Raw genomic sequence first — 25,040 nt, forward strand, 5'->3', positions numbered from 1 at the left:
ACCCCCGCTGGAATTCTTTGGGTGACTGCCCAGGCCCCTTTGGCAGGAGAGCCAGTCCCAGGCTCCAGGCTCTTGCTGGACTTCCTGCATCTGCCAGGAGAACTGGGGGCTGAGCAGAGGGGTGCCCGGCTGGGTCTGGGCAGAATTTCCTCCTCCCCACCTCCGGGGCTGCCTTCGCCGCGCCCTCTCATTCACGGCTTTAGGATTCTGGAGGCCTGGAACCCGTTGGGATCTGCAGCCCGTGGACCCCAGTGCTGTGTCTGGAAGTGGGGAGCCAGCAGGGCCTGGGGCTGCAGACTCGGCCCAGCGAGGCTGCTCAGGGGAACAGGAGCTGAGGCCAGGCCACAGAGGTCAGTGGTGGGCCAGGGGACCGCAGGCCACCCAGCGGGAGTGGGACAGGCTGAGAAGGTGGCGTCTGAGGGGCCGGAGAGGGGCCCTGGGAGGGCTGGGCAGGCGCAGGCCCTGAGGGGAGATCCCTTGGGCTGTGGCGTCCTCTACCCAGAGTGCATCAAACCTTGTGGGCCCAGTCGCTCGTGTTTTAAATTTTATTTATTTACTTTTGGCTGTGCTGGGTCTTCGTTGCTGTACGCAGGCTTTCTCTAGCTGCGGTGCGGGGGCTTCTCATTGTGGTGGCCTCTCTTGTTGCAGAGCGTGGGCTCTGGGCACACAGGCTTCAGTACTTGTGGGGCACGGGCTTAGTTATCCCTCAGCAGGTGGGATCTTCCCAGACCAGGATCAAACCCACGTGTCCTGCATTGGCAGGTGGATCCTTAACCACTGGACCGCCAGAAGTCCCAAGCCATGTGGTTCTTAAGGAGACAAGGCCTCACCTAAAAGCAGACGAAGGTTACCCAGAAGCTCATTCCTAAGATTAGGGGCAAAGCTGGGCAGGATTATCTCCATAGGGTTCAAGTTGGGACTTGTGTTCATGTTATCTGACAGAATTAACAGAATTTCTTTTAACTCAAACCACACAAAACTTTCCTCTTTGGGAAAAGGAATCGTCAACAACTATTTAACTGTCCTTAACTTTTACTGAACATCCTCTGTGTGCCGGAAACTTTGGTACTCACGGGGAGAAAAACAGATAGGGAAGATGCCAGTCCTTGCTTTTGTAGGGAGGTTTTTCCTCTTCTTTGTTCTGTCTCAGCCTAGCCCTTTCTCCCTCGAATCCCAGGCCCCCATCTCTGGAAGGCAATTTAACTTTGGGTTAAGTAGACATGGCTTTGGGTGTCAAATTTACAAGGTTCAATGCAGAGCTTTGCCACTTACCAGCTGTCTGATTTGGGTGAGCCATATCTTGACCTTTGAACCTTATGGTCCTAATTGGCAAACTGCATCTGACAGTTGTGCCTGGCTCAAAGGATCGCTTGAAGGACAAATGAGCTAAGCCACATAAAGAACTTAGCATGGTGACCGTGCTTAATAAGCATTAGCTATTTCTATTAGTCATCCAGCAAACATTTTTTTCTAGGTTCCTAGATGCTGCCAGGGGTAGAGGTGAACAAGACACCCTCAAGTATTCACATAGCCTAATTTGTTCATTCATTGGTTGATTCAGTTAGGCAGTCAATAAACATGTATTAAGGGCTTCCCTGATGGCCCAGTGAGTAAAGAACTCACCTGCAGAATAGGAGATACAGGAGACGTGGGTTTGATTTCTGGGTTGGGGAGATCCCCTGGAGGAGGAAATGGCAACCCACTCCAGTACTCGAGAACCCCAGGGACAGAGGAGCCTGGCGGGCTACAGTCCATGGGGTCGCAGAGAGTCAGACATGAGGACTGCCCTTTGCTGGGTGCTGGGAGGTCAGAGTGAAAGGGCCCACGCGGCTCGGAGTCTGGCGGGGAGACCCCGTGATGGAGCATGGCTGATGCCGTGACGAGGGAGGTCGCAGGTTGCTGGGAAGGCACAGAGACAGGAAACTTACCCAGCTTGGAGCAGGGCAACGGCTTCAGAGAAGGTTTTGTTTTAGCAAAGGTAGACCTGATTTCCTTATTATTCCTCCAACTTACAGGCGGGCTTCTGTTCCAGGACCTCTGCACTTTCTTACCTGCAAACTCCTCCCCCAGGTGTCCTTACAGCCTGCTCCCTCCCTCCCCTCCTTCACGTCTCCTCTGTAGTCAGTCCTTTCCTGGCCACCCTATTAAACTGGTTACTCCCACCACTGGCCCCCTCCCACGCACACACGCACACACGCACACACGCACACACGCACACACACACACACGCACACACGCACACACGCACCGCTCCCATTCCTCCTTTCTTGGTTTTGTCTCCATATCAATACCTAACAAATTCTGTGTTTTTCTTGTTGACTTGTCTAGTTCTGTCTGCTCCTACCAGAATGCAAAGTCTATGGGAGCCACAAGTTCTCATAGCTCTAGTTCTCATCTGTTTTAGTCCATTGCTCTTCCCAGAACCAGAGCTTAGCACACAAGTGCTCACAAAATAGTGACTGAATAAGTGGGTGAAGTCTAGAAAGAGGAGTAGGAGTGGATGAAGAGAAGAAAGTGGATGGGGTAACAAGAAGGAAGGGAAGGAGGGGAAAGGGGGAGGAGAGAGGGAGGGGAAGGGAGGAGGGAGAGAGGGCCATCGTCGGGGTTGCGGGGGGCGGGGGGAGGTGCGTCAGACTTCTTCCTGGCAACGCACTGGGCTTTGGGTGGACCCAAGGCAAGCCTGGAAAGGCGTGCAGCAGGTCATGAGGGGCCGCGCGCCTGACGGGGAGACGGATCCTCTGACTTTGGCAGCACAGAGGTTAGGACGATTGACCCAGGAGCAGAAGAGGAAGCCGTGAGCTCTGCCAGGCAGGTATCAGGGAAGGCATATGGAAGAGGCAGCCCCTCTTCGTAAGCCCGGGGAAGGAGTTCAGATGTTCTTCTAGGAGCCACAGGCATTCTAAAGACCTTCCTCATCTACCCCATCCTAACAGTGAGGGGTCACATCACGACCTCTCAGTTGAGCTCTGGCGTCTGCTTCCTTACCACCACACCGGAGCTCTGCCCACAGGAATGGCCCGGGAAGTGGTTGCTGGGTTGGGTTGGGGTTGAAAACAAGTGGAATGGCCTGGAATCCTGAGCACCTCAGGATTATGAGCCTAGAACCTTGGATCTTAGGTCTTGGGTCTTCAGAGTCACAGGAGGTCCTAGAGTTTCCTCTACCTCCAAAAAAGAGGGGCCATTTCTGCATGGGGCAACAAGTAGGCTTTGCCAGGTGAAAAGGAGGGTGAAGAGCATGCCAGGGGGGTGAATGACAGAAACAGTCAGAGGGGAAGGCTAGTTCAGGGAATGTTTCTTAACAGCAAATAGTTGAACTGATTTTTCAAAGATAAAGGAAAACACGTCCTTGCTATCAAGTAGGTGTTTGGATTTGCGTTTTTAGCAGAAGTTTTGGTGAAAGTTGAAGGTGAGTGTTACGTGTGTAACAGCTGAAGACAGGGCTGGCTGTGTGCGTCTTTAGAGCAAGCAGCCAGCTCACCGCTGTTGCTGTTGTTCAGTCAGCCAGTCGTGTCCGACTCTTGTGACCTCATGGACTGCAGCAAAGCAGGCCTCTCTGTCTCTCATATCTCCTGAAGTTTGCCCAAGTTCACGTCCACTGCATCAGTGATGGCTTCCAGCCATCTCATTCTCTGACATCCTCTTCTCCCTCTGCCCTCAATCTTTCCCAGCACCAGGGACTTTTCCAATGAGTCAGCTGTTCATATCAAATGACCAAAATAATGGAGTTTCAGCTTTAGCATCAGTCCTTCCAGTGAGTATTCAGGGTTGATTTCCCTTAAGATTGACTGGTTTGCTCTCCTTGCTGTCCAAGGGACTCTCAAAGAGTCTTCTCCAGCACCACAGTATGAAAGCATCAATTATTCGATGCTCTGCCTTCTTTATGATTCAGCACTCACATCCACTGGGAAGACTGTAGCCTTGACTATACGGACCTTTGTCGGCAGAGTGACGTCTCTGCTTTTCAACACACTATCTAGGTTTGTCTTAACTTTACCAAGAAGCAAATGTCTTCTGATTTCATGGCTGCAGGCACCATCTGCAGTGATTTTAGAGCCCAAGAAGAGGAAATATGTCACTACTTCCACATTTCCCCCACCTATTTGCCATGAAGTGATGGTGCCGGATGCCATGATCTTCATTTTTTTAATATTTAGTTTTAAGCTGGCTCTTTCACTCCCTTCCTTCACCCTCATGAAGGGGCTCTTTAGTGCCTCTAGTTGTAGCCAACTCATGTCATGGCTGAAATTCAGTGGAGCTGCTACTTCCTCCAGACTCAAGTGATTCATCCACCCAATCATCGTCACGCCTCAAATAAGTGTTGACCACCAAACAAGTGTTAGGCTTTGTGCTAGCAGCTGATACTGCGATGAAGAGCAAGACTGAGAAGCTTCCTGCTCTCTTGTGGAAGAGGTAGGAGACAGACACCTTAAACAAATTAAAAAAAATTACATCAAAGAGAGTCAGAGGTAATGGGAAGTGCTGCCGAGCTGTAGGAAGGTAAAATGGGCATGAGAAATTGCTAAATAGAAATTACTGAACTGCTAAATTACTCAGGTTTTGCCAAGTTAATGGGAGAAGTTAAAGTTAGCTGAATGTTGATAATTGGCGGAAGTTTATAAAAGAAAAAAATCCAATTTAGTAGTTTTTTTTGCATTGGAATATTTCTATGATTTGTTGGTTTAATCTTGAGGACTATCATCACTGAACATGAAATCATTTCAAGTACACAAAATTTTCATTATTTGTACCTAAGTGTTAATAGATAAATCATCGATAGCTTTGCAAAAGGAAAAAAATGGTCAAATAATAAACTGCATACAACATAATAAAAAAAAGACAATGATGATAAGTGCCATGCAGGGAAAAAAACAGAGCCTTTTGGAATTAATGGAAGAGAAGGAGGAGCTGCCTTGGGTGGATGGTCAGGGAGGGCCCCCTGGAAGAGGAGGCATTTAAAATGAGACCTGGAGGATTAGGAATGAAGAGCACCAAGTCTTGCTAAGTATTAGTATTCTAGGCATGCTGCTGCATGCTTAGTCGCTCAGTCGTGTCTGACTCTTTGTAACCCTTCGGATTGTAGGGGGACAGCAAGTGCCGCAGTTCTCTGGAGAAAAGCTTGGAATGTTCATGAACAGGTTGATATGAGAGCACCCGCTGTCACGGAATGTCGGACCTGGAGCTCATCCAGCCCATGTCCCACTTAAGAGATGTTGCTCTTGACAACATCCCTGGATGTGACTGGTGCATGAATGAGCCTGAGGGGGACCCAAGAAGGTGCAGTTGCTCAATCGTGTCTTTGCAACCCCATGGACTGTAGCCCGCCAGGCTCCCCTGTTCATTGGATTTCCCAGGCAAGAATACTGGAGTGGGTTGCCATTCGCTTCTCCAGGGGATCTTCCTGACCCGGGGATGGAACCCGCATCTCCTGTCTCCTGCACTGCAGGTGGGTTCTTTTCCTGCTGAAGCAGAAGGTGGACGCGCAGAGCATTTGACAACTCTCTTCACGCTACAGAGCAACTGAACGGCTCCTGATTTTTCTGTTGTTTTTCTTTTTAATAATGTTATCTTTTTTTAAATTTTCTTTTTTGCTTTTGACTGGGCTGAGGGCTTGTTTTGGCACACAGCCTCTGTGCTGTTGCACGAGAGCTTTCTTTACTTGCAGCAACAGGGGCGGCTCTCTAGTTGTGGTGCACAGAATTCTCCTTGCAGAGTCCAGGCTCTGGGGCGTGCAGGCTTCAGCAACTGTGCCGCATGGGCTTAGATGCTCCACTGGCATGGGGGATCTTCCCAGACCAGGGATCGAACCCGTGTCCCCTGCATCGGCAGGTGGATTCTTAACCACAGGACCACCAGGGAAGTCTCTGGCTGGTTTTTTTTTTTTTTAATCTTGCTAGAATGTAATTTAAAAGATACTTTTACAAACCTAGGAACCTAACCTTCCTAACTGGCGCAACAGACATCGCATGTTTCTGGTGAATCTCTTGTGTTCCTGATATTTCAAGGCAGCTCCTTTTCCTGTGAAGTCCAGCGGGGTCATGACCTGCTCGCTTGGTCACCCCTCCCACCCCACACACTACATTTCTGTTTCCGAAAAGCAGTAAACAAGAAGTGCCGCTGGGGACAGGAAACTTGCCACTCTCAAGACAGCTCATTATTTCTTTAAGACATTTGAGTTACTAGAAAAACCTTTTTGGCTCTAGCCCAAATCAGACCCCTTGGCACGCCCAGGCCTGGGGCTGGCTCTGGGGCTGGCTCTGCAATGCAGCCATGTGAGACAACCTGGCTGCCTTTTATCCCCAAATAACCTTCAGGAGTTTGGAGACAGAGGGTGAGTTCCACAAGCCCACTTCCAAATACCAGGTGGCCCCCATTCCTTCCATCTGACAGGCGTCCTGTGACTCAGAGATCCTCAGTTTTCCAGAAGCCCTCCTGGAATTGGGAGTTAGGACCAGGCACATCCCTCTAGGAGAGATCAGCTAGGATCTCATTCTGGGCACCCACCCTTGCTATCACCGTGGAGACAGCTGCTGCCTCTGTAATCTGACTGGTCCTGGGCGTGGGGATCACTCAGATGATTGCTGAGCTGTGTCACCCCACCCTGTCCTTGTATGTTTCAGTTTCAGGGATCTTGGGATAAGACCTATTCCGTCCCTTCTTAGTGAATTCACATCATCTTGCTATAGATGGAGGTCATACTGGGACACTCAGGAACAGAGTGAAACTCCTTAGCCCGACCGACACCCAAGGTTCTTTGTGACCCACTCAGGTGCATCTTTTCAGCTAGCCTTTCCCACCTTTCCTAAATTCTTATTATACACGTATAGAAACTTCCCTTTTCTGGGAAATCAAGAGGGGCCATACCCCTCTTTCCTGGAAAAAAATAGCTATGATGAACCTAGACAGTGTATTAAAAAGCAGACACATCACTTTGCCGACAAAGGTCTGTATTGTCAAAGCTATAGTTTTTCCAATAGTCACGTACAGATGTGAGATTGGACCATAAAGAAGTCTGAGTGCTGAAGAACTGATGCTTTTGAACTGTGGTTCTGGAGAAAATTCTTGAGATTTCCTTGGGCAGCAAGAAGAACAAACCAGTCAATCACAAAGGAAATCAACCCTGAATATTCATTGGAAGGACTGATGCTAAAGCTGAAACTCCAATACTTTGGCCACCTGATGCAAAGAGCCAACTCATTGGAAACGACCCTGAGGCTGGGCAAGATTGAAGGCCGGAGGAGAAGGGGACGACAGAGGATAAGATGATTGGATGGCATCACCAAATCGATGGACATGAGTTTGAGCAAGCTCTGGGAGACAGTGAAGGACAAGGAAGCCTTGTCTTCGATGCTTGGCGTGGAGGACTGGCGTGCTGCAGTCCATGGGGTCGCAAAGAGTCAGACACGACTGAGCGACTGAGCGACAGCAATCCGTGCCCCAGTCCACAGTGCGTTCCCGGCTCTGCACTCGGTGAATGATGTGAGTAGCGTGAAATTGGCCAGGCTGGGGGTATTTACACCACAGAAATTGGCAAACGTTAGCAATCAGGACTTTTTACCCCCCGGAGAGCCAGTTATTAAATATTTACTAGAATATCACTGCCTAACTCCCTTGGCATCACCGACTCGATGGACATGAGTTTGGGTAAACTCCAGGAGTTGGTGATGGACAGGGAAGCCTGGCGTGCTGCAGTCCAAGGGGTTGCAAAGAGCAAAGAGCCGGGTACGACTGAGCGACTGAACTGAACTGACTGGACTCCCTTGTCTACCCCATCTGTTTTCAGTTCCCTGAATGAGCTATTCTAATTCACACCTATGACTCCTGTACATGCTGTTCCTTCTACCTGAATGACCTGCCTCACAGTCTTGTCCTGGTGAACTCCAGTTAACTTTCTTTTTTTTTCATTTAAAAAATTGTGATAAAATACACAGAACCTAAAATTTACAATCCTAACCATTTAAAGTACATAGTTCAGTGGCATTAAGTACATGTATAATGTTGTGCAACCACCACTATCCATCTTCATAACTCTTTTCATCTTGTAAAACTGAAACTCGGCACCCTTTAAACATTAATTCCCCATTCTCCCTCCCCCAGACCCCGGTCACCAACCTACTTTCTGTCTCTAGGATGTTGATTACTCTTAAGTGACTCATATAAATGGAATCATACAGTCTCTGTCTTTTTGTGACTGACTTATTTCAGAAGTTCCTTCCTGTGTAAGGCTGAGTGTGATTCCATGGTGTGTAGACACCATATTTTATTTGTTCATTGACTCGTCACTGGGCACTTGGATTGTTCCCATGTTTTAGCGATTGTAAAGAATGCTGCTATCATCCTGGTTGTACAAATATTTCTTTGAGACTCTACTTTCAATTTTTTGGGACACACATCCAGAAGTGAAATTTCTGGGTCATATAGTAACTCTTCTTTGAGATTGGAATGAAAACTGACCTTTTACAGTTCTGTGGCCACTGCTGAGTTTTCTAGATCTTTTTTGTACAGTTCTTCTGTGTATTCTTGCCGCCTCTTCTTAATATCTTTTGCTTCTGTCAGGTCCGTATCATTTCTGTCCTTTATTGAGCCCATCTTTGCATGAAAATTTCCCTTGGTATCTTTAATTTTCTTGAAGAGATCTCTAGTCTTTCCCATTCTATTGTTTTCCTCTATTTCTTTGCATTGATCGCTAAGAAAGGCTTTCTTATCTCTCCTTGCTATTCTTTGGAACTCTGCATTCGAATGGGAATATCTTTCCTTTTCTCCAAAAGGAAAAACAAGATCTTCACGATCAAGTTAATCACGATGGTGTGATCACTCATCTAGAGCCAGACATCCTGGAATGTGAAGTCAAGTGGGCCTTAGTAAGCGTCACTATGAACAAAGCTAGAGGAGGTGATGGAATTCCAGTTGAGCTATTTCAACTCCTCAAAGATGATGCTGTGAAAGTGCTGCACTCAATATGCCAGCAAATTTGGAAAACTCAGCAGTGGCTACAGGCCTGGGAAAGGTCAGTTTTCATTCCAACCCCAAAGAAAGGCAATGCCAAAGAATGCTCAAACTACTGCACAACTACACTCATCTTACAAGCTAGTAAAGCAATGCTCAAAATTCTCCAAGCCAGGCTTCAGCAATACATGAACTGTGAACTTCCAGATGTTCAAGTTGGTTTTAGAGAAGACAGAGGAACCAGAGATCAAATTGTGAACATCCGCTGGATCATCAAAAAAACAAGAGAGTTCCAGAAAAACATCTATTTCTGCTTTATTGACTATGCCAAAGTCTTTGACTGTGTGGATAACAATAAACAAGAAAATTCTGAAAGAGATGGGAATACCAGGCCACCTGACCTGCCTCCTGAGAGATCTGTATGCAGGTCAGGAAGCAACAGCTAGAACTGGACATGGAACTATGGACTGGTTCCAAATAGGAACAGGAGTACGTCAAGGCTGTATATTGTCACCCTGCTTATTTAACTTATATACAGTGTACATCATGAGAAACTCTGGGTTGGAGGAAGCACAAGCTGGAATCAAGATTGCCGGGAGAAATATCAATTATCTCAGATTTGCAGATGACACCACCCTTATGGCAGAAAGTGAAGAAGAACTAAACAGCCTCTTGATGAAAGTGAAAGAGGAAAGTGAAAAAATTGGCTTAAAGCTCAACATTCCCATCACCTCATGACAAATAGATGGGGAAACGGTGGAAACAGTGAGAGAATTTATTTTGGGGGGGCTGCAAAATCACTGCAGATGGTGATTGCAGCCATGAAATTAAAAGATGCTTACTCCTTGGAAGGAAAGTTATGACCAACCTAGACAGCATATTAAAAAGCAGAGACATTACTTTGCCAACAAAGGTCCGTCTAGCCAAGGTTATGGTTTTTCTGGTGGTCATGTGTGGATGTGAGAGTTGGACTATAAAGAAAGCTGAGCACAGAAGAATTGATGCTTTTGAACTGTGGTGTTAGAGAAGACTCTTAAGAGTCCCTTGGACTGCAAGGAGATCCAACCAGTCCATCCTAAAGGAAGTAAGTCCTGAATATTCATTGGAAGGACTGATGTTGAAACTGAAATTCCAATATTTTGGCCACCTGATGTGAAGAGCTGACTCATTTGGAAAGACTCTGATACTGGGAAAGATTGAGGGCAGGAGGAGAAGGGGACGACAGAGGATGAGATGGTTGAATGGCATCACTGATTCAATGGACATGAGTTTGGGTGGGCTCCAGGAGTTGGTGTTGGACAGGAAGGTCTGACGTGCTGCAGTCCATAGGGTCACAAAGAGTCGGGCATGACTGAGTGACTGAACTGAACTGACAGTAACTCTACTTTTAATTTTTAAGGAGCTGCTGTATACGGTTTCCCACAGCAACTGTACCATTTTACGTTCCTACCAGCAGTGCACAAAGTTCCAAGCTCTCCAACCCACTCTTAAAGATTCAGCCAAGGTACCTCCTCTTTCAGAAAGCATTCAGTAACCTCTTCATCCTGGAATGAGTTCCTTTAAGGGGCTTATACAGTATTTACTGAGCAATTATTAAGTACTAGACTCTGAGCGCGACACTTGAAACACGTTTGTGGAAGAGATGGTTTCTGCTCTCACGACACTCCCTGTCCCATTGCTGATGAACATGTGGAGAGGATGGAACTCAAGACTGAGTTCTATGGCAGACCCCCTAGAGAGGCCACTAGGCAGACAGCAGCAGAGAGTCAGGGGGCAGAGGAATGGGGAAGACCACCACGGCAAAGCCAAACACATGTTCAGCCTGTGGGTGCAGCCACTTCTCAACTCCAGAACCAGGACTGCCAGATCTTTTAAACAGAAGCTGGAAATTTGGATTTCAGACTGAGATCTAATGTTTATACATTAGCTATTGACTCCATTTTTAAAAAGGAACTCTGTAAGATAAGCAAAGCATTTCCAACGGTTACATACTACCCTGGGTTGAAAGTTTATAACCAAAGATCCAATTCGATTCATCAATTCCTGGTAATTGTGAAGTTTCACTAGAAATCAGCTTTCACTTCTCCATCTGGTCTTTAAGGAAATCATGTGACACTATGCAGGATTCCTGGGAAAATCCCAATCGTTATGTCTTTATTGGGTTTCAAGCCCTTTGTGTAATGGAAAGTTCTTGGACTTGAGTGACAGGACAGGCTTAAGAGTCTGATTCCACTTTTTACTAGGTGTGACCTTGGGCAAACTAACATCTGCCCCTCAGTTTCCTTACTGGCAGAATGGGATCACAATACCCCCACAAGATTTTGTGAGGATTAATGTCATGAATGGACTTCCCTGATGCCTCAGCTGGTAAAGAATCCGCCTGCAATGCGGGAGACCTGGGTTTGATCCCTGGGTTGGGAAGATCCCCTGGAGAAGGGAAAGGCTATCCAGTATAGTATTCTGGCTTGGAGAATTCCATGGACTGTATAGTCCATGGGGTTGCAAAGAGTCGGACACGACAGAGTGACTTTCACTTTCACTTTCAAGGTCATGAACACCGAACTTGTCTTTTGCTTGTGGCACTATGAAAGCTCACTGGTACTGAGTTCGTCTCTTCCTTCCTGAGCTGTTGGCCTTGTCATTCCTTCCAACAGGAATTACCAAAGTGGACGGTGTGTGTGATGAGTTCTATTACCTTGCAGAGACTGGCAAGTATCCTGTAGAAGGAGCAATCAAGGGAAACTTCCTGGAGGAGGAGGACTCAATGTAGACTTTCTGGCAGTGAGTCCCGGGCAATCCTATTCTATGTGCCAGGCTCCTGGGAGGCATCAAATAGTTTGATGAGGTTAGGGGTGTTTCAGCCACCCAGGGTCTCAGGGCAAGACTGTATTGGGTGTCAACGGCTGCCCAGGTCTTTGACCCTGGACAAGACTTCATGAGACACACACGCCAAGTGGCCCAGCATGCTTATGGGGTTTTAATTCATTCCACAAACGTTTCCTGTGGACCCCGCCATGGCTTAGGTGTTGTTCTGAGTGCTGGGGTCAGAAACTAACTGGAGAAGAATCCTGCACTCAAGAGTTAAAACATTCAAAACACTTGAAGCGTTTTGAGTGTTTTAATGCTGAAGCCTGAATGATTGGTTCCATTACCAGAGACAGGGGAGGTAGCGGGGGCTGAGTCAAGGGGGACACGGTGAGTTTAGTTTTGGGACATTGAGGACACTGAGCTAAATCATTGGGCAAGTATTGGCATTTTCATTGTGTTTATTTATGTTAAATGCATATTTAATTATATAAATTAAAATGCAGTCATTAGTTATAAATACATTATGTGTATTTATACATATACACATTATATATATAAGTAACACATTATATAACTACTTATATAAGTAATATATTATATACTTAAATATAAATAAAATTATAATTATATTTTGTTTTATATATAAATTATAATTAAACTGTTTTATATAAATATAATTTATATATAAATATAAATCAATATAATATTATTTATATAATTATAAAAATATATTTAACAATTATATTTTAAAGTGTGAGCCGGGGGAGTGCAATGAGAATGAAGCTAGAGCCAGAGGAGTCATGCATTTACTCAACAAAGCTACCTGCGCACCTACTATGTGCCAGATGCTGGGGGTGCAGAAATGAAGCCGACCCAGAACATATCTTCATGGGGCTCTCAGTTTAGTGGAAAGACATAATAGCAATGATATTTATAGCAGTTGTGATCAGTAAATACCTCCTAGGTGCCAGGCACTGTGCCGAATCCCTCTGCCTGCCTCATCTCATTGAATCACCACACTTATGAAATGAAGTTGCTCCTGTTATTGTCCTGTTTTACAGATGGTAAAACTGAGGCCTCAAGAGGTCAGGTGACATGAGTAGTCAGAATTGACATTCAGTTTTCAAGCCCTCTCTGTCTGACGGGCAGCTCAGGCTCTTTGACCTGATATTGTACTTTCTCCTCTGTGAATTCAATAATTTGTTCTCCACTCAAGGTTACTGTTGTGTGAGAGTTAGTGCCAGATGCTTCGCGGTCAGGGATTTCTTGGGACATTTTAGTTCAGTTCAGTTCAGTCGCTCAGTCATGTCCGACTCTTTGTGACCCCATGGACTGCAGCACGCCAGGTCTCCCTGCCCATCACCAACTCCCAGAGTTTACTCAAACTCATGCCCATCGAGTCAGTGATTCCCTCCAACCATCTCATCCTCTGTCGTCCCCTTTTCCTCCTGCCTTCAATCTTTCCCAGCATCAGCGTCTTTTCCAATGAGTCAGTTCTTTGCATCAGGTGGCCAGAGTATTGGAGTTTCAGCTTCAGCATCAGTCCCTCCTATGAACACCCAGGACTGATCTCCTTTAGGATGGACTGGTTGGATCTCCTTGCTGTTCAAGGGACTCTCAAGAGTCTTCTCCAACACCACAGCTCAAAAGCTCAGTTCTTCTGTGCTCAGCTTTCTTCATACATCTGCGTACAAATATGACCCGAATCCCTGGACAGGGATAACCCCCCCTGCGAGAGAGGTAGAGAGGGGAGAGCAGGCCCTTTGCAAAGAGAGACGGGGGTGAGCCGCAGGAGGGCAGAGGGCACACTGTGGCCTCTCAAAGACCAGAGGGAATGAGTTTTAAGTGGGAGGAGGTGGTCAGTGGGATGGAGTGTTTAGGAGAAGCCCAAGATTGGGCTAGACCAGGTTTTGAGGGACCCCTGGCTGCTGTCTTAGGGATGCAACAGAATGCAGGTGCAGGGGGTTCAGAAGAGAGGGGGTGAAGAGGTGGGCAAGAAGAGGTGTCTCTGTCCTGAATCTGGGCCTTTGGAAGAAGAAGAAAGCTGGAGAGAGGTTGGCAGAAGCAAGGGATGTTTTCTTTTGGGGGGGCTTCTTTTCATTTGGTTTAGAATGAAGAGGCTTGTGTATACCTGTAGGCAGAGGGAGGAATAGGTTGAGAAAAAACAATGAGAAAGAACAGAGGGGACTTTTTCCCACAGAAGGTAAGGCCCTTGGACACACTGTATATTTATTTATATTCCCTACCAGAAGGGAGGCTCCTGGGGGCCGGGTGTCTGTCTTATTCGCAGTGGGTCTCCAGCAATAACCTGGCAGGGAGTAGACACTCAATAAATACTTTCCATATTGAAATGAGTTTGTGGGGTTCCAGGGCATGGTGCTGGTTTTGTCTAGGTCCTGGGAAGAGAAGGGTTCATGAGGGTCCTCAGAGGGGCTTTCTTTCTGATGCTGCCTTCATGGTGGGAGAGAGAGAGAGGAAAAAGTCAAAGGCAGAGGGAGGAAGGAGCTCACAGCTTCTCAGAAAAGTGTGTGTGTGGGGGGGTGGGGGATGTCAGGGGAAAATGGGCTATTGATGGGGAAGAACCTTGACCGTGAGTGGCCTCCGTGTCTGTCCTGAATGCCACCCCGGCCCCCGACTTGGGTCAGGAAATGGCTGCTTCTCTACACAGAGAGGAAAAAAAATCCCCAGGGGTCTTGAGGGGTGGAGTAAGGTTTTTTGTGTGTTAATAGGAAGCCTGGAGTTGACCCCGGCAGGGTGTGGAAGTGGGCAGGGAGGCCCTTAAAACCAGCTGGGCCCAGTTCCTGCCTCTGCTCCAGCCAGAGGACAGAGAGAAGGAGTCGCTGGTGAGGAGTCTCCTTCTGGGGGCTGCTTGGCCCGAGGGGGCTGGGGGAGGGCACGCCGAGGGAGGGGCTGTGAGAGGAGATGTGGCGTCTCCCGGCGTCGGAAGGGCTCAGCGGCACCTTCTGTGTAGCGGGGGCTTAGTGCTAACCATCCTTTTCAGAAGACAGACAGGAACGGGGCTGGGGCGGGATCCTGGGAGCAGGGAGGCTGCTGCACGTGGACTTGGAGAACCTGTCCCCTCGGTGACCTGGCCACCCCCGGCCCCCACGTTTCCATGCTTCCGTCACGCTGTCTCCTCTCTCCCTGTTTCTCTTACCGCAGCCTCTGCTCCACTCCACAATTATCTCTTGGCCTTGCTCATTCTCCTCCGTGATTGCTTGATAAAAATAGTCAACCCCACGTCGTCCTCCGGGAGCCTGGGCTTCACGGATGGTCCGCCTTTCCAGCCTTTGCTACATTCTCTGTGACCCACCTTTTGTGAGTGTTCAGACGCTTTGTGTGGGGCCTGGTGCAGCTCTCCCAATGCCGACAAGCCATGTCCCAAGATGTTCTGATGCCCACCTGTGATTCAGGCTTTCTTCAGGTATGTTGAAGCCAGCAGATCAGGAGATGATTGCATTTGAGAGATAGTCTGTTACAGTTTCCAAGAGAAGCGGACACCCTACACCTTGCAGGGCCACACAGGGAAGCACCAGGATTTTCTCAGGAGGCAGAAGAAACGAGGGAAAACCTGGCCTGATGGTGCGGAGAAGGCAAGACAGGGCAGGGGGAGCAGGTGAGGCCCGGCCAGCTGGCATGCTTCTGGCAGACCTCAAGCTGCAGGGGTGATCCCTGGTGGTCTGCTCCTCACCCTGGGGTGGTTCGGGCCAGGGGATTTATTAGCTCAGAGCGTGAGAGTGAGATAGAGGAAGTGGTTGGACAAGGGGGCTTAGGATCTGTTGGTTTGCATGTCAAAGCCTTGTTCACAGGAGAACCTTTTGCTTTATCTAGGAATCAGCTAGTCTTCAGGGGCTGAGCCTAGCAAGGTCCCCAAGATGTCAAGGTGTCATGAAGTACAGAAAATGAACAAGATGATTAATACACAGAGGCTGCTTGGAAACGGTGCAGGAGGGCCAGTCAAAGGATAGAGTCATGGCCCCAGGCTGAATCCTTGGGCAACGCACTTCCCCTTCCCGAGGGTCCTTTTCTTCATCTAAAATCGATAGCGCTATTCTCTCATTCAACAAATGACTGTTAAAGGGCAGCCCATGCCAGCAGGTTTGACAGTACCCACTCAGAGCCATTGGCAGGTTTTTTTTTTTTTTTTTTTTTTTTTTTTTAAATATTATTTTATTAGTTGGAGGCCAATCACTTTACAACATTTCAGTGGGTTTTGTCATACATTGACATGAATCAGCCATATAGTTACACGTATTCCCCATCCCGATCCCCCCTCCCACCTCCCTCCCCACCCGACTCCTCCGGGTCCTCCCAGTGCACCAGGCCCGAGCACCTGACTCATGTATCCCACCTGGGCTGGTGGTCCGTTTCACCATAGATAATATACATGCTGTTCTTTCAAAACATCCCACCCTCACGTTCTCCCCCAGAGTTCAAAAGTCTGTTCTGTACTTCTGTGTCTCTTTTTCTGTTTTGCATATAGGGTTATCGCCACCATCTATCTAAATTCCGTATATATGTGTTAGTATACTGTAATGATCTTTATCTTTCTGGCTTACTTCACTCTGTATAATGGGCTCCAGTTTCATCCATCTCATTAGAACTGATTCAAATGAATTCTTTTTAACGGCTGAGTAATATTCCATGGTGTATATGTACCACTATTGGCAGGTTTAAGGGGACACAAACGGTGTCTGGAATGTCTTTGTTGCCCAGTACACGGCAGCTGGTGTCCACTTTCGATCACAGCCCCAGGAAGCAGTGAGGAAGATTGGCCTGGAAGGTAGGGCCCAGAGTCATCTTCACTGGCTGTTTAGAGCTGTCAGAGCAGAGGCTGTGGGTGGACAGAACCCTCAGGAATGTTTCTGGAACTCAGAGGAGCTTCTGGACTAAGGATGGCGCAGACAGGCCAGCCCAGCAGCTGGGAGCCCTCGGGAGGTGGAGGTTGTGTGTGTGGAATCAGGCCTTGGGAGGTGCCCGGGGCTCAGGGCAGAGGGCCAGCAGAGGGGCTGTTGAACCGAGAGATCAGAGAAGGCAGGGCGTCAGAGCGGAATCCCAGCAGACCCCAGGCCAGCTGAGCAGCTCTGGGTGAACAAGGGTTTTGGGATCCAAAGAGGAAAGGGAAGCAGACAGCCATCGGTAAGAAACTCCTAAGAGGCCAAGTTAGAATCCATCACCGGCCCAAGACAGGAGGAATTTCCCTTGCCTTCTGGTGTGACTTTTATGGACTCTGGCTTAGGGATGCATGTATTTGCCCAAGGGAGATGCTGGGGAGGGAAGCTGGGGTCTCCAGGCCCACGGGGTAGAGCTTGTGAAGGACTCCGATCCTCTCAGCTCAAAGGAGAACACACCCCTCTGGGGAGGGAAGACATGTGGGGCAGTGAGGGGTGCACCAGGCCTGGGTTTGAACCCCGCCTCCACTTTCTACTGACTGTGTGACTCCTGGCGGGTGGTTTCAACTCTCTGAGGCTCCGTTTCTTTTTCTTCTTCTGTTCAGCATTTGTTCATTATTTACTTGGCCGTGTTGCGTCTTGGCTGTGGGACGTGCATCTTCGCTGGGTTAGGGTTAGGGTTAGGGTTAGTGCATCTTCGCTGGGTCACGTGAGCTCTTATGCTGCGTCACTTGGCCTCTCTAGTTGTGGGGCTCGGCCTTAGCTGCTCCACAACGTGTGGGTCTTAGCTCCCCAACCGGGAACGGAACTCAAGTCCCTTCCCTTGCAAGGTGGAGTCTCGACCCCTGGGCCACCAGGGAAGTCCCTGAGTCTCCATTTCTTTACTGGCCAAATGGGAACTGTTGGGGAGGAAGAAATTTTCCTCTGCCCAACTTAGAAGTTCTTCTGGTTGGTCTAAGGATGAAGTCAGGGTCAGACAGACTAACAGAGGAGAATGAAACAAAAATTTTGTAACACATATACATGGGAGGGGTCCAGGAAAACAGGAACTCACCAAAATGGCCCAAACCCTCACCTTAAATAACCATCTTCAGCGAAAAAGGCCAAAGAGGATGTTGTGGGTAGTGGTTTGGGACTTCAAAGGGGAAGAAGGCAATTGACATAAAGTTGGAAAGGCAAATGTTTGGTGTCCAAATGTTTGCTGGGCCTGCAGAGACTGTAGAACACAGGGCGGACTCTGATCCCTAGGCCCTGTCAAGCTTCCCCCACCACACCTATTCCCGTATTTCTTGCAGATATCTCTGGTGATAGCTCTGTGCCTGGAATAGACTATCTAAATTCTTAAGGCAGCCAAGGGGGAAGTAAAAAGAAACCTTCTGTTTCTTAAAAATAACCAGCCTAAATTAATCCTTACACCAAAGAGACACTTTTAGGGGTACAAATTTTCTCCCTTAGAACAATGATACCTACCCTTCAGAACTGTTGTGCACAACCAGGGCTGACTTATTTTTTAGGTAGACACAGTGCCTGGGGCCTATGAAACTATTTTAATTTTTTTAAAAAAGAAGCAGGACTTCTTAACATCTTATTTATTTATTTTTACTTTCTTGGCTGCACTGCATGACATGTGGGATCTTAGTTCCCTAACCAGGGACCAAACCCATGCCCCTTGCATTGGAAACTCAAGAGTCTTCAACACTGGATTTCTAGGGAAGTCCTAAAAATATTTTAATTTTAAAGTCAGGAGAAAAAATAAATATAATATCATGAATGTATAAGAATGAATCCAGCCTGGATTGCATTTGTTTTTACACCAACACAGCCATAAGATATAATTGGAAAGCGCTTTTCAGGAAGGAACAGTTGGGTTGGGGGCGTTTCTGATGGGAAAATGCTCTCCCATCTCTATGGGGACGACACCCCACAGGTGCCCCTCTCCTCCTAGAGATCTCCTGGGTCAAATCCTCGAGGGTTTTCCCTCCTCTTTTCAAGTTTCAGTTGCCTGTTTACTGCCCAGCATGAGAGGGTGGGGCCTGGTGGGCCAAGGAGCGGCCCTCCCTAGCCAGGAGCAGGGTCCGAATAGGCCATGAGGACCTCTGCTGATTGACATGTCATGGGCTGTGTTTTCTCTTCCAGAGCCCTGGAGATGAAGGGCCTCCTCATGCTGGCTTGGTTCCTGGCTTGTAGTAAGTGCTTTTTCTGAGAGCCCTGAGCTTGTGGACAATAGGGTGGTGGGAAGGAGACCAGTCACGGAGGGCCTGGAGACTTGATTCTGAATCTTGGCTCTGCCCTGAATGTGTCAATTTCAGTGACAGCCTTCACTTCTCTGAGCCTCTGTTTCCTCATCCGTGACACAGGATAACGGCCGACGGGCCAGGCTGGGGCAGGATCCTAGGGGGAGATATGGATAGATGGTGCTATGTGAAGGATACAGGGCTTGTAGATGTGGGAGGCAGATATTTCACTTTGATGCCAAATTAAAAAAAAAATAAAGCTATCAGAAAACAAGACTCTTACATAAATATTCTATTCCACGATCCTGGACATTCCCTGCTCAGGCCTGTCCAGGTTTTCTCCACCCTCCACCTGCTCCCACCTCCCACCTAGAGGCGACAGCCCAGCATAGGGGAGCTGGGCTCTAGGCCTCTCCTACAGCCCCATCACCGAGCACACGGCCTCCGACAGGCTGTCCCGTCGGTGCTTTGCCGGATCGCTAAAGACTGCAGGAGGAGTGGGAGGCCTGGTGCAAACCCTGGGCAAGGCGCCCGCCCCTCTGAGCTGCCGTCTCCCATCTGTGGGATGAGGGGCTGGCTTTAGTGGTCTCTGCAGGTCCCACGCTGCTCTAGGACTCTGTGCCTCCTGGTTCAAACAGTGTTCGCTTCAGGGAGGGAAGTGTGGATCGTCAGGAGAGACAGGAGGTGCCTGTCCGCCTACTGCCTGTGGACATCATGTTCATTATCCCCAGTATTCCTTGGTCCCCTGCCATGTGTCTGTCACTGTGCTTGAAAACTACATACTTAACCCTGTTTCAACCCTCACGGTGTCTCCACAAGGTAGACATTCACTGTAAGCTCCCCCATTTTGCAGATGAGGAAACTGAGGCTCTGAGAGATGATGTGATACCCGCATTAGTGATAGAGCCGGGACCTGAAGTCAGTGGCTCCTTCTCTACATCCAGACTTCTAACCCCTTCTCTCCACTGTTTGCCTTCAACTTTCTCATTCCTCGCCACGAAGGGGAGGATAAAAAAGGGTCATCCTGGTCCCTCCAAGCCCCAGGGTGAAAGAACGTGTGGGAGCATGTGGGGAGGTGGGAGCAGGCGTGCCTGGGTTTCATGCGGGGACACGGGCTGTCTTTCAGCTGTGCCTGCTGTCCCAGGGAGCTTGCTGGACCTGAAGTCGATGATTGAGAAAGTGACTGCAAAGCCCGCCCTGGAGAACTATGGCTTCTACGGCTGCTACTGTGGCTGGGGGGGTCACGGCACCCCCCTGGATGGGACTGATTGGTGAGCCAATTGTCATAACTGCACTTTAGGCTCCAGGCTCCGTTCCCACATGATCTCGTTTAATTCAGTATCAATTCTGAAATATGAGCATTTAAGCACCATTTTATAGATATGAAAACTGGGTCTTAAAGAGGTTAACTGACTTGCCCAAGATGCATCCCGTAACTTCCAGAATCTCAGTGGCTAATGGATCGGTTGACTCACCACTACATAAAAAACTACCCCAAAATGTAGTAGCTTAAAACTCTGACAACCATTTATTTGGCTAAGGTTCTGCCACCTCGCAGGGCTTGGTGGAGTGACCTGTCTCTGCTCCACCTGGCTTCAGCTTGGGCAGCTCCTCTGAGGCTGGGTGATCCGATTTCTAGAAGGCGCACTCCTAAGGCTGGTAAGTTGTCACTGCCTCCTGGCTGGGAACATAGTTGAGATTGTGGGCTGGGGGCCTCAGTTCCTCTCCCTCAAGCCTCTCTAAGGCTGTGTGGGGTTCCCCACAGCCCGGTGACTCTTGGGTTCCCAGGGGGAGTGGTCTGGAGCTGGATGACAAGACAGCATGGCATTTTTATGATTTAGCCTCTGAGATGCTGTTGCATCACTTCTGTTTCTCTCTTGGTCTAGACAGTTACAACGGCTCTAAGATAGAGGGGGCCTAGTTTCCACTTCTTGACTGGGGAGTGGCAGTGTTCGAGAAGAACATGTGAGATGGGAGAGATTGCTCTTTGCAAAATACAACCTGCAGGGTTAACAATTCTTATACAGCTAAACATGTATAAAGAGATGGGATATTTCAACAAGTGGAGGGCAGATGGAGTGGGAGTTTACAGACCACACAAGCAGTGACAGGAAGCTAGAATGTTCTATGTGACGATGGATTAGAGTTGAAGACTTCAGTAAAAACTCCTGGCTAGCTTAGTATAGGAGCTTCCCTGGTGGCTCAACAGTAAAAGAATTCACCTGCAATGCAGGAGATGTGGGTTCAACTCCTGGGTTGGGAAGATCCCTGGAGGAGGAAATGGCAACTTACTCCAGTATTCTTGCCTGGGAAATCCCACGGACAGAGAAGCCTGGCAGGCTACAGTCCATGGAGTCTCGAAAGAGTTGGACATGACTTAGCAACTAAACATAAAATTTAATGTAGACGCAGATGATTACATGTAGAAATATGTAAAGATACGTATATATTCATGGGTCAGTACAGACACACATAGTTTTTGCTCTGTCAGCTGAAAGGCCCTAAAAGAAACAATACTCCAGAAGCAAGGAGCAACACGTAGTGCGCAGACCTGGTTTCCAATGCTTTTCTCCAATAAGAGGAACCAAGGCTTCTTGGATGGATGACTGCCCTAGGAATTGGTAGCAAATATACAAGATGAACCAGAGCTTCTTGTAGTGCCCAAGAGTAACGAAGGACTTGAACAAAATAAACCTAAACCAAACTCCACATTGATATGAATATGTCAAAGAGCATAGGATCCAAACAAGAGAGCTCCCAATGGCCAAAACTGGAGCGACATAGGCAGCAAAATAAACCCATAACCCATCTTATGAGAAAAAATCAGCAAAATCCCAGTAGGAGAGCATCCTACAAAAGTCTTGACTACCATTCCTCAGAACTGGCAAGGTCATCAAAAAGAAGGAACGTGTGGCAAAATGCCACGATCAAGAGGAGCCTAAAGAGACAGGACGGCTGCATGTGATGTGGTGTCCTTTACCTGATACTGGAATACAAAAGGACGTTGGGTAAACACTAAGGGAATCTGAAAAAACTATGGTCTTTAAGGATTAGTGAATCAACAATGATATGTTATTATTTAACAAATGCTTATTTAATCATGTATCAATATTGGTTTGTTGGGTTTCCCTGGTGGCTCAGTAGAAAAGAGTCCACCTGCTGATGCTGGGGACGTGGGTTCGATTCCTGGGTCGGGAAGATGCCCTGGATAAGGAAAGGGCAACCCACTCCAGTGTTCTTGCCTGAGAAATCCCTCAGACAGAGGAGCCTAGTGCTGCCGTCCATGGGGTTGCAAAAGAGTTGGATACGACTTAGTGACTAAATAACAACCAGCAAATTTATTTGTTAGCTGTAGCAAATGTACTATACTCCTGAAAGATGTTGATAATAGGGGAAACTAGGTGTGGGGTAAAAGGGGGCATTTGGTACAATTGCCTCAATTTTTCTGTAAATGTAAAAAAAAATACAGTTGTCCATGCCTATCATCCTTGAAGTTTAGTTTTTGCACACTTCACTATGTGAATCACGTATCAATTCCAGGACCCAGGTTTCTCCTGTTTTGTGACTCTCCCTATGGCCTCAGGGCCCTTAGCTGGGACATTTCCTTCCTGCTGAGATGGAGAGAGAGAGAGTGGAGGATGACAGAGTGGGAGGTTTCTTTGGGTAGGTCTAGAAGTTCTGTGCATTTCCCTGGCCCCCCATCTAGTCATGTGACCACACATACCTGCAAAGGAGGCTGGGAAATGTAGTCTCCCCATGGGTCCAGGAGGAAAGAGCCAGCCTGTGAACTGGTACAAGTGTGGGGCAACCCTACTGGAAGGACTTAGCCACTATGAGGTTCTTTCTTGATCAGACCTTAACCACCATGGTGGCTTCTGCTCAAGGGACAGATGCCCCCTGCTCGGGATCTGAGGCTCTTGCATCGACAGGTGCTGTTGGAAGCATGACCAATGCTACGCCCAGCTGGAGACGCAAGACTGCAACGTCTTGACCCAGGCCTACAGATACAGGGTCGCACGTGGCTTGGTCATCTGCGGTAAGGCTGGGTCCTCCATTCGGGTGACCCGAAGAGCCTGGGTTCCTGCTGTCTCTGAGGTCAGCTGTCCCAAGAGCTCAGCTGGTCTGTATCTTGGCGGGCGGAGATGGGGGCAAGAGAGGCAGGATTATTACAGCTGTATCTGACTTCCAAGGGACAGGTCCAAGGGTCTTAGGCTCAACATGCTCTAGGAGTCAAGCGCTCTGCATATTTCCTTTTGCTTGCTGTGGGTGGGTTTAGGGTCCCCCATTTTACAGGTGAGGAAGCAGACTCAAAGGATTGCCAAGTGAACACAGCTAGAGTTGGAATTCAAGCTCAGGTGCATCTGAGTTCAAAGTTAAATCTGGGGATGGCATCTCCTCTCTGAGAACTGGAGTTTCTCCAGAGCCAGGGCTGTCTCCACCATCACACTGGGAACTCTAGAGGGCATCTGTGTCTCCATCAGACTGGAGACTCTGAGGGCAGGAGCTGGGTCTCCTTGGGCTCAAACCTCACCCTGGGCTGCTAGCGGCTGTGCCCCTTCCATCCGATCATGCACCCTCAGGGTAGAAGCTGGGTGCCCTCCTCAGGCTGAGAGTAGGGAGGAGACTGGGGTGTCCACTCAGGCTAGTAGGAAGTCTCGCTCCAGGGCCAGCCTGGAGTCCGTGTCTCAGAGCATCTCTTTCCTTTCTCATCCTGCATTTGGCATCCTGTTTGCAGAACACGGGTCCCGCTGCCAGCAACAGCTCTGCGCCTGCGACCAGAAATTCGTCTACTGCCTGAAAAGAAACTTGAGGAGCTACAACCCTCTTTATCAATACTTTCCCAACTTTCTCTGCATCTAGTCACCCTCAGAGAGCTCCTCCTGGGCCAGGAAGCTTGCTCCCCTCACTACAGCATGGAGCTCACCCATGCTGCTGGGCTTCCCAGGGAGGTGCCAGGTTTGGAGTCTCGGTGGTCCCACTGGGCTTGGAGGAGCCCCACACCCACACTCTCTGGGGCTACCAGAGAGTCCCAGGAAAGTGACTCATGTCACCGGATCAAGAAGGTCAGTGTCCCTGGCCTCCACTTGCAAGAATGCCTGCTCTGGGGCTGAAAGCTCACCCCTGACTCCAGGTTGGCCGTGTGTCTCCTCATCCCTGAAGATCAGTCTTATTTCCCCAGGAGAGTGGCTTTCCCAGGACGTGTTAACTTTTCAGTTCCGCAGTCACTACCAACTTGCAGAGAATTTTTACTCAAGCAGAATCAGAAGTGACTCCCATAATTCTGCTACAGAGATATTAAATAAAATTCCTTTTCAAGACTAACAATAACCATAGATATTTCCCCCGCCATGGGGGATTGCCTGCATCTCTTTCTTGGCTGTTGGGGGCACTAGACTCAGCATTAACCATGCTCTCTCGGAGGATGAAGGTGCAGGTTAGTAACTAGAAGGCTTCCTGGGACGAGTGCCAATCCTTCTTTGGGGCTCATATTAAACCTCGGGGATCCTCTCGAGCCAAGCACTGAACCTCATTCTTCCTCTGAGAAGATGACAGACAATCGTGCCATGGTGGGCTTCCAGGCCAGATAACACCTCATTTGAATGTCATCTTGGCTTCTCCAGCTGTGTGGTTTCAGGCTCATTACTCAATCTCTCTGATTTCTGGTCTTTTTTTTTTTTTAAAGAAATTGTAATGTTTCTTATGATGTAAATTGGGAACCCCAAAACTGTCTTGATGCTGACCTGGGAATACTGAGGTTCTGGGATTTCCCAGAGCAAAACATTAAAAAAAATAGAGTTTTGTTTTTTTTAAAATTTTATTGTGGGTTTGACCTTTGTTGGCAAACTGATGTCTCTGCTTTTTAATACGCTGTCTAAGTTAGTCATAGCTTTGGCAACTAGACATCGGATTCTAGTCTGAATTTGCATATATCCTGGGTGCCCTTGGGCAGGCCTCTTGAGCTTCCTGATCTCAGCTTTCCCACAAGTGCAGGTCTGAGAGATCATTTTAATCAGAGCCCCACTCCATTAGTGGACCTTGACATGAGTTGAGAGGGTTGCATCTGGCTTGTGCATATGTGCATGCACTTGTGTGCATGCATGTGTGTGTGCATGCTTGTGTCGATAAAGCACGAGTCATAAAGAGTTGCGCCAGCACACTGTGT

The 25,040-nt window shown here is 48.3% G+C and overlaps 1 protein-coding gene across 2 annotated transcripts; it reads left to right on the plus strand.

Annotated features, from left to right (window-relative positions):
* The first annotated feature begins 111 nt into the window (after positions 1-111).
* PLA2G5 (phospholipase A2 group V) lies at positions 112-24,667 on the plus strand. 2 transcript variants are annotated; one of them, XM_065927498.1, is made up of 5 exons: positions 112-350; positions 18,780-18,829; positions 20,004-20,148; positions 22,807-22,913; positions 23,613-24,667. In XM_065927498.1, exons 2-5 carry the CDS (start codon positions 18,790-18,792, stop codon positions 23,735-23,737), a joined length of 417 nt encoding a protein of 138 aa, XP_065783570.1. In that variant the 5' UTR covers positions 112-350; positions 18,780-18,789; the 3' UTR covers positions 23,738-24,667. The 2 variants fall into 2 exon arrangements, with proteins under 2 accessions (XP_065783570.1, XP_065783569.1); XM_065927497.1 differs by lacking the exon at positions 112-350 and adding an exon at positions 14,497-14,594 and having other exon boundaries at positions 23,613-24,666.
* Positions 24,668-25,040: the final 373 nt, after the last annotated feature.

This window comes from Muntiacus reevesi, chromosome 3 (genome assembly GCF_963930625.1).
Source record: "Muntiacus reevesi chromosome 3, mMunRee1.1, whole genome shotgun sequence".
Taxonomy (NCBI): Eukaryota; Metazoa; Chordata; class Mammalia; order Artiodactyla; family Cervidae; genus Muntiacus; species Muntiacus reevesi.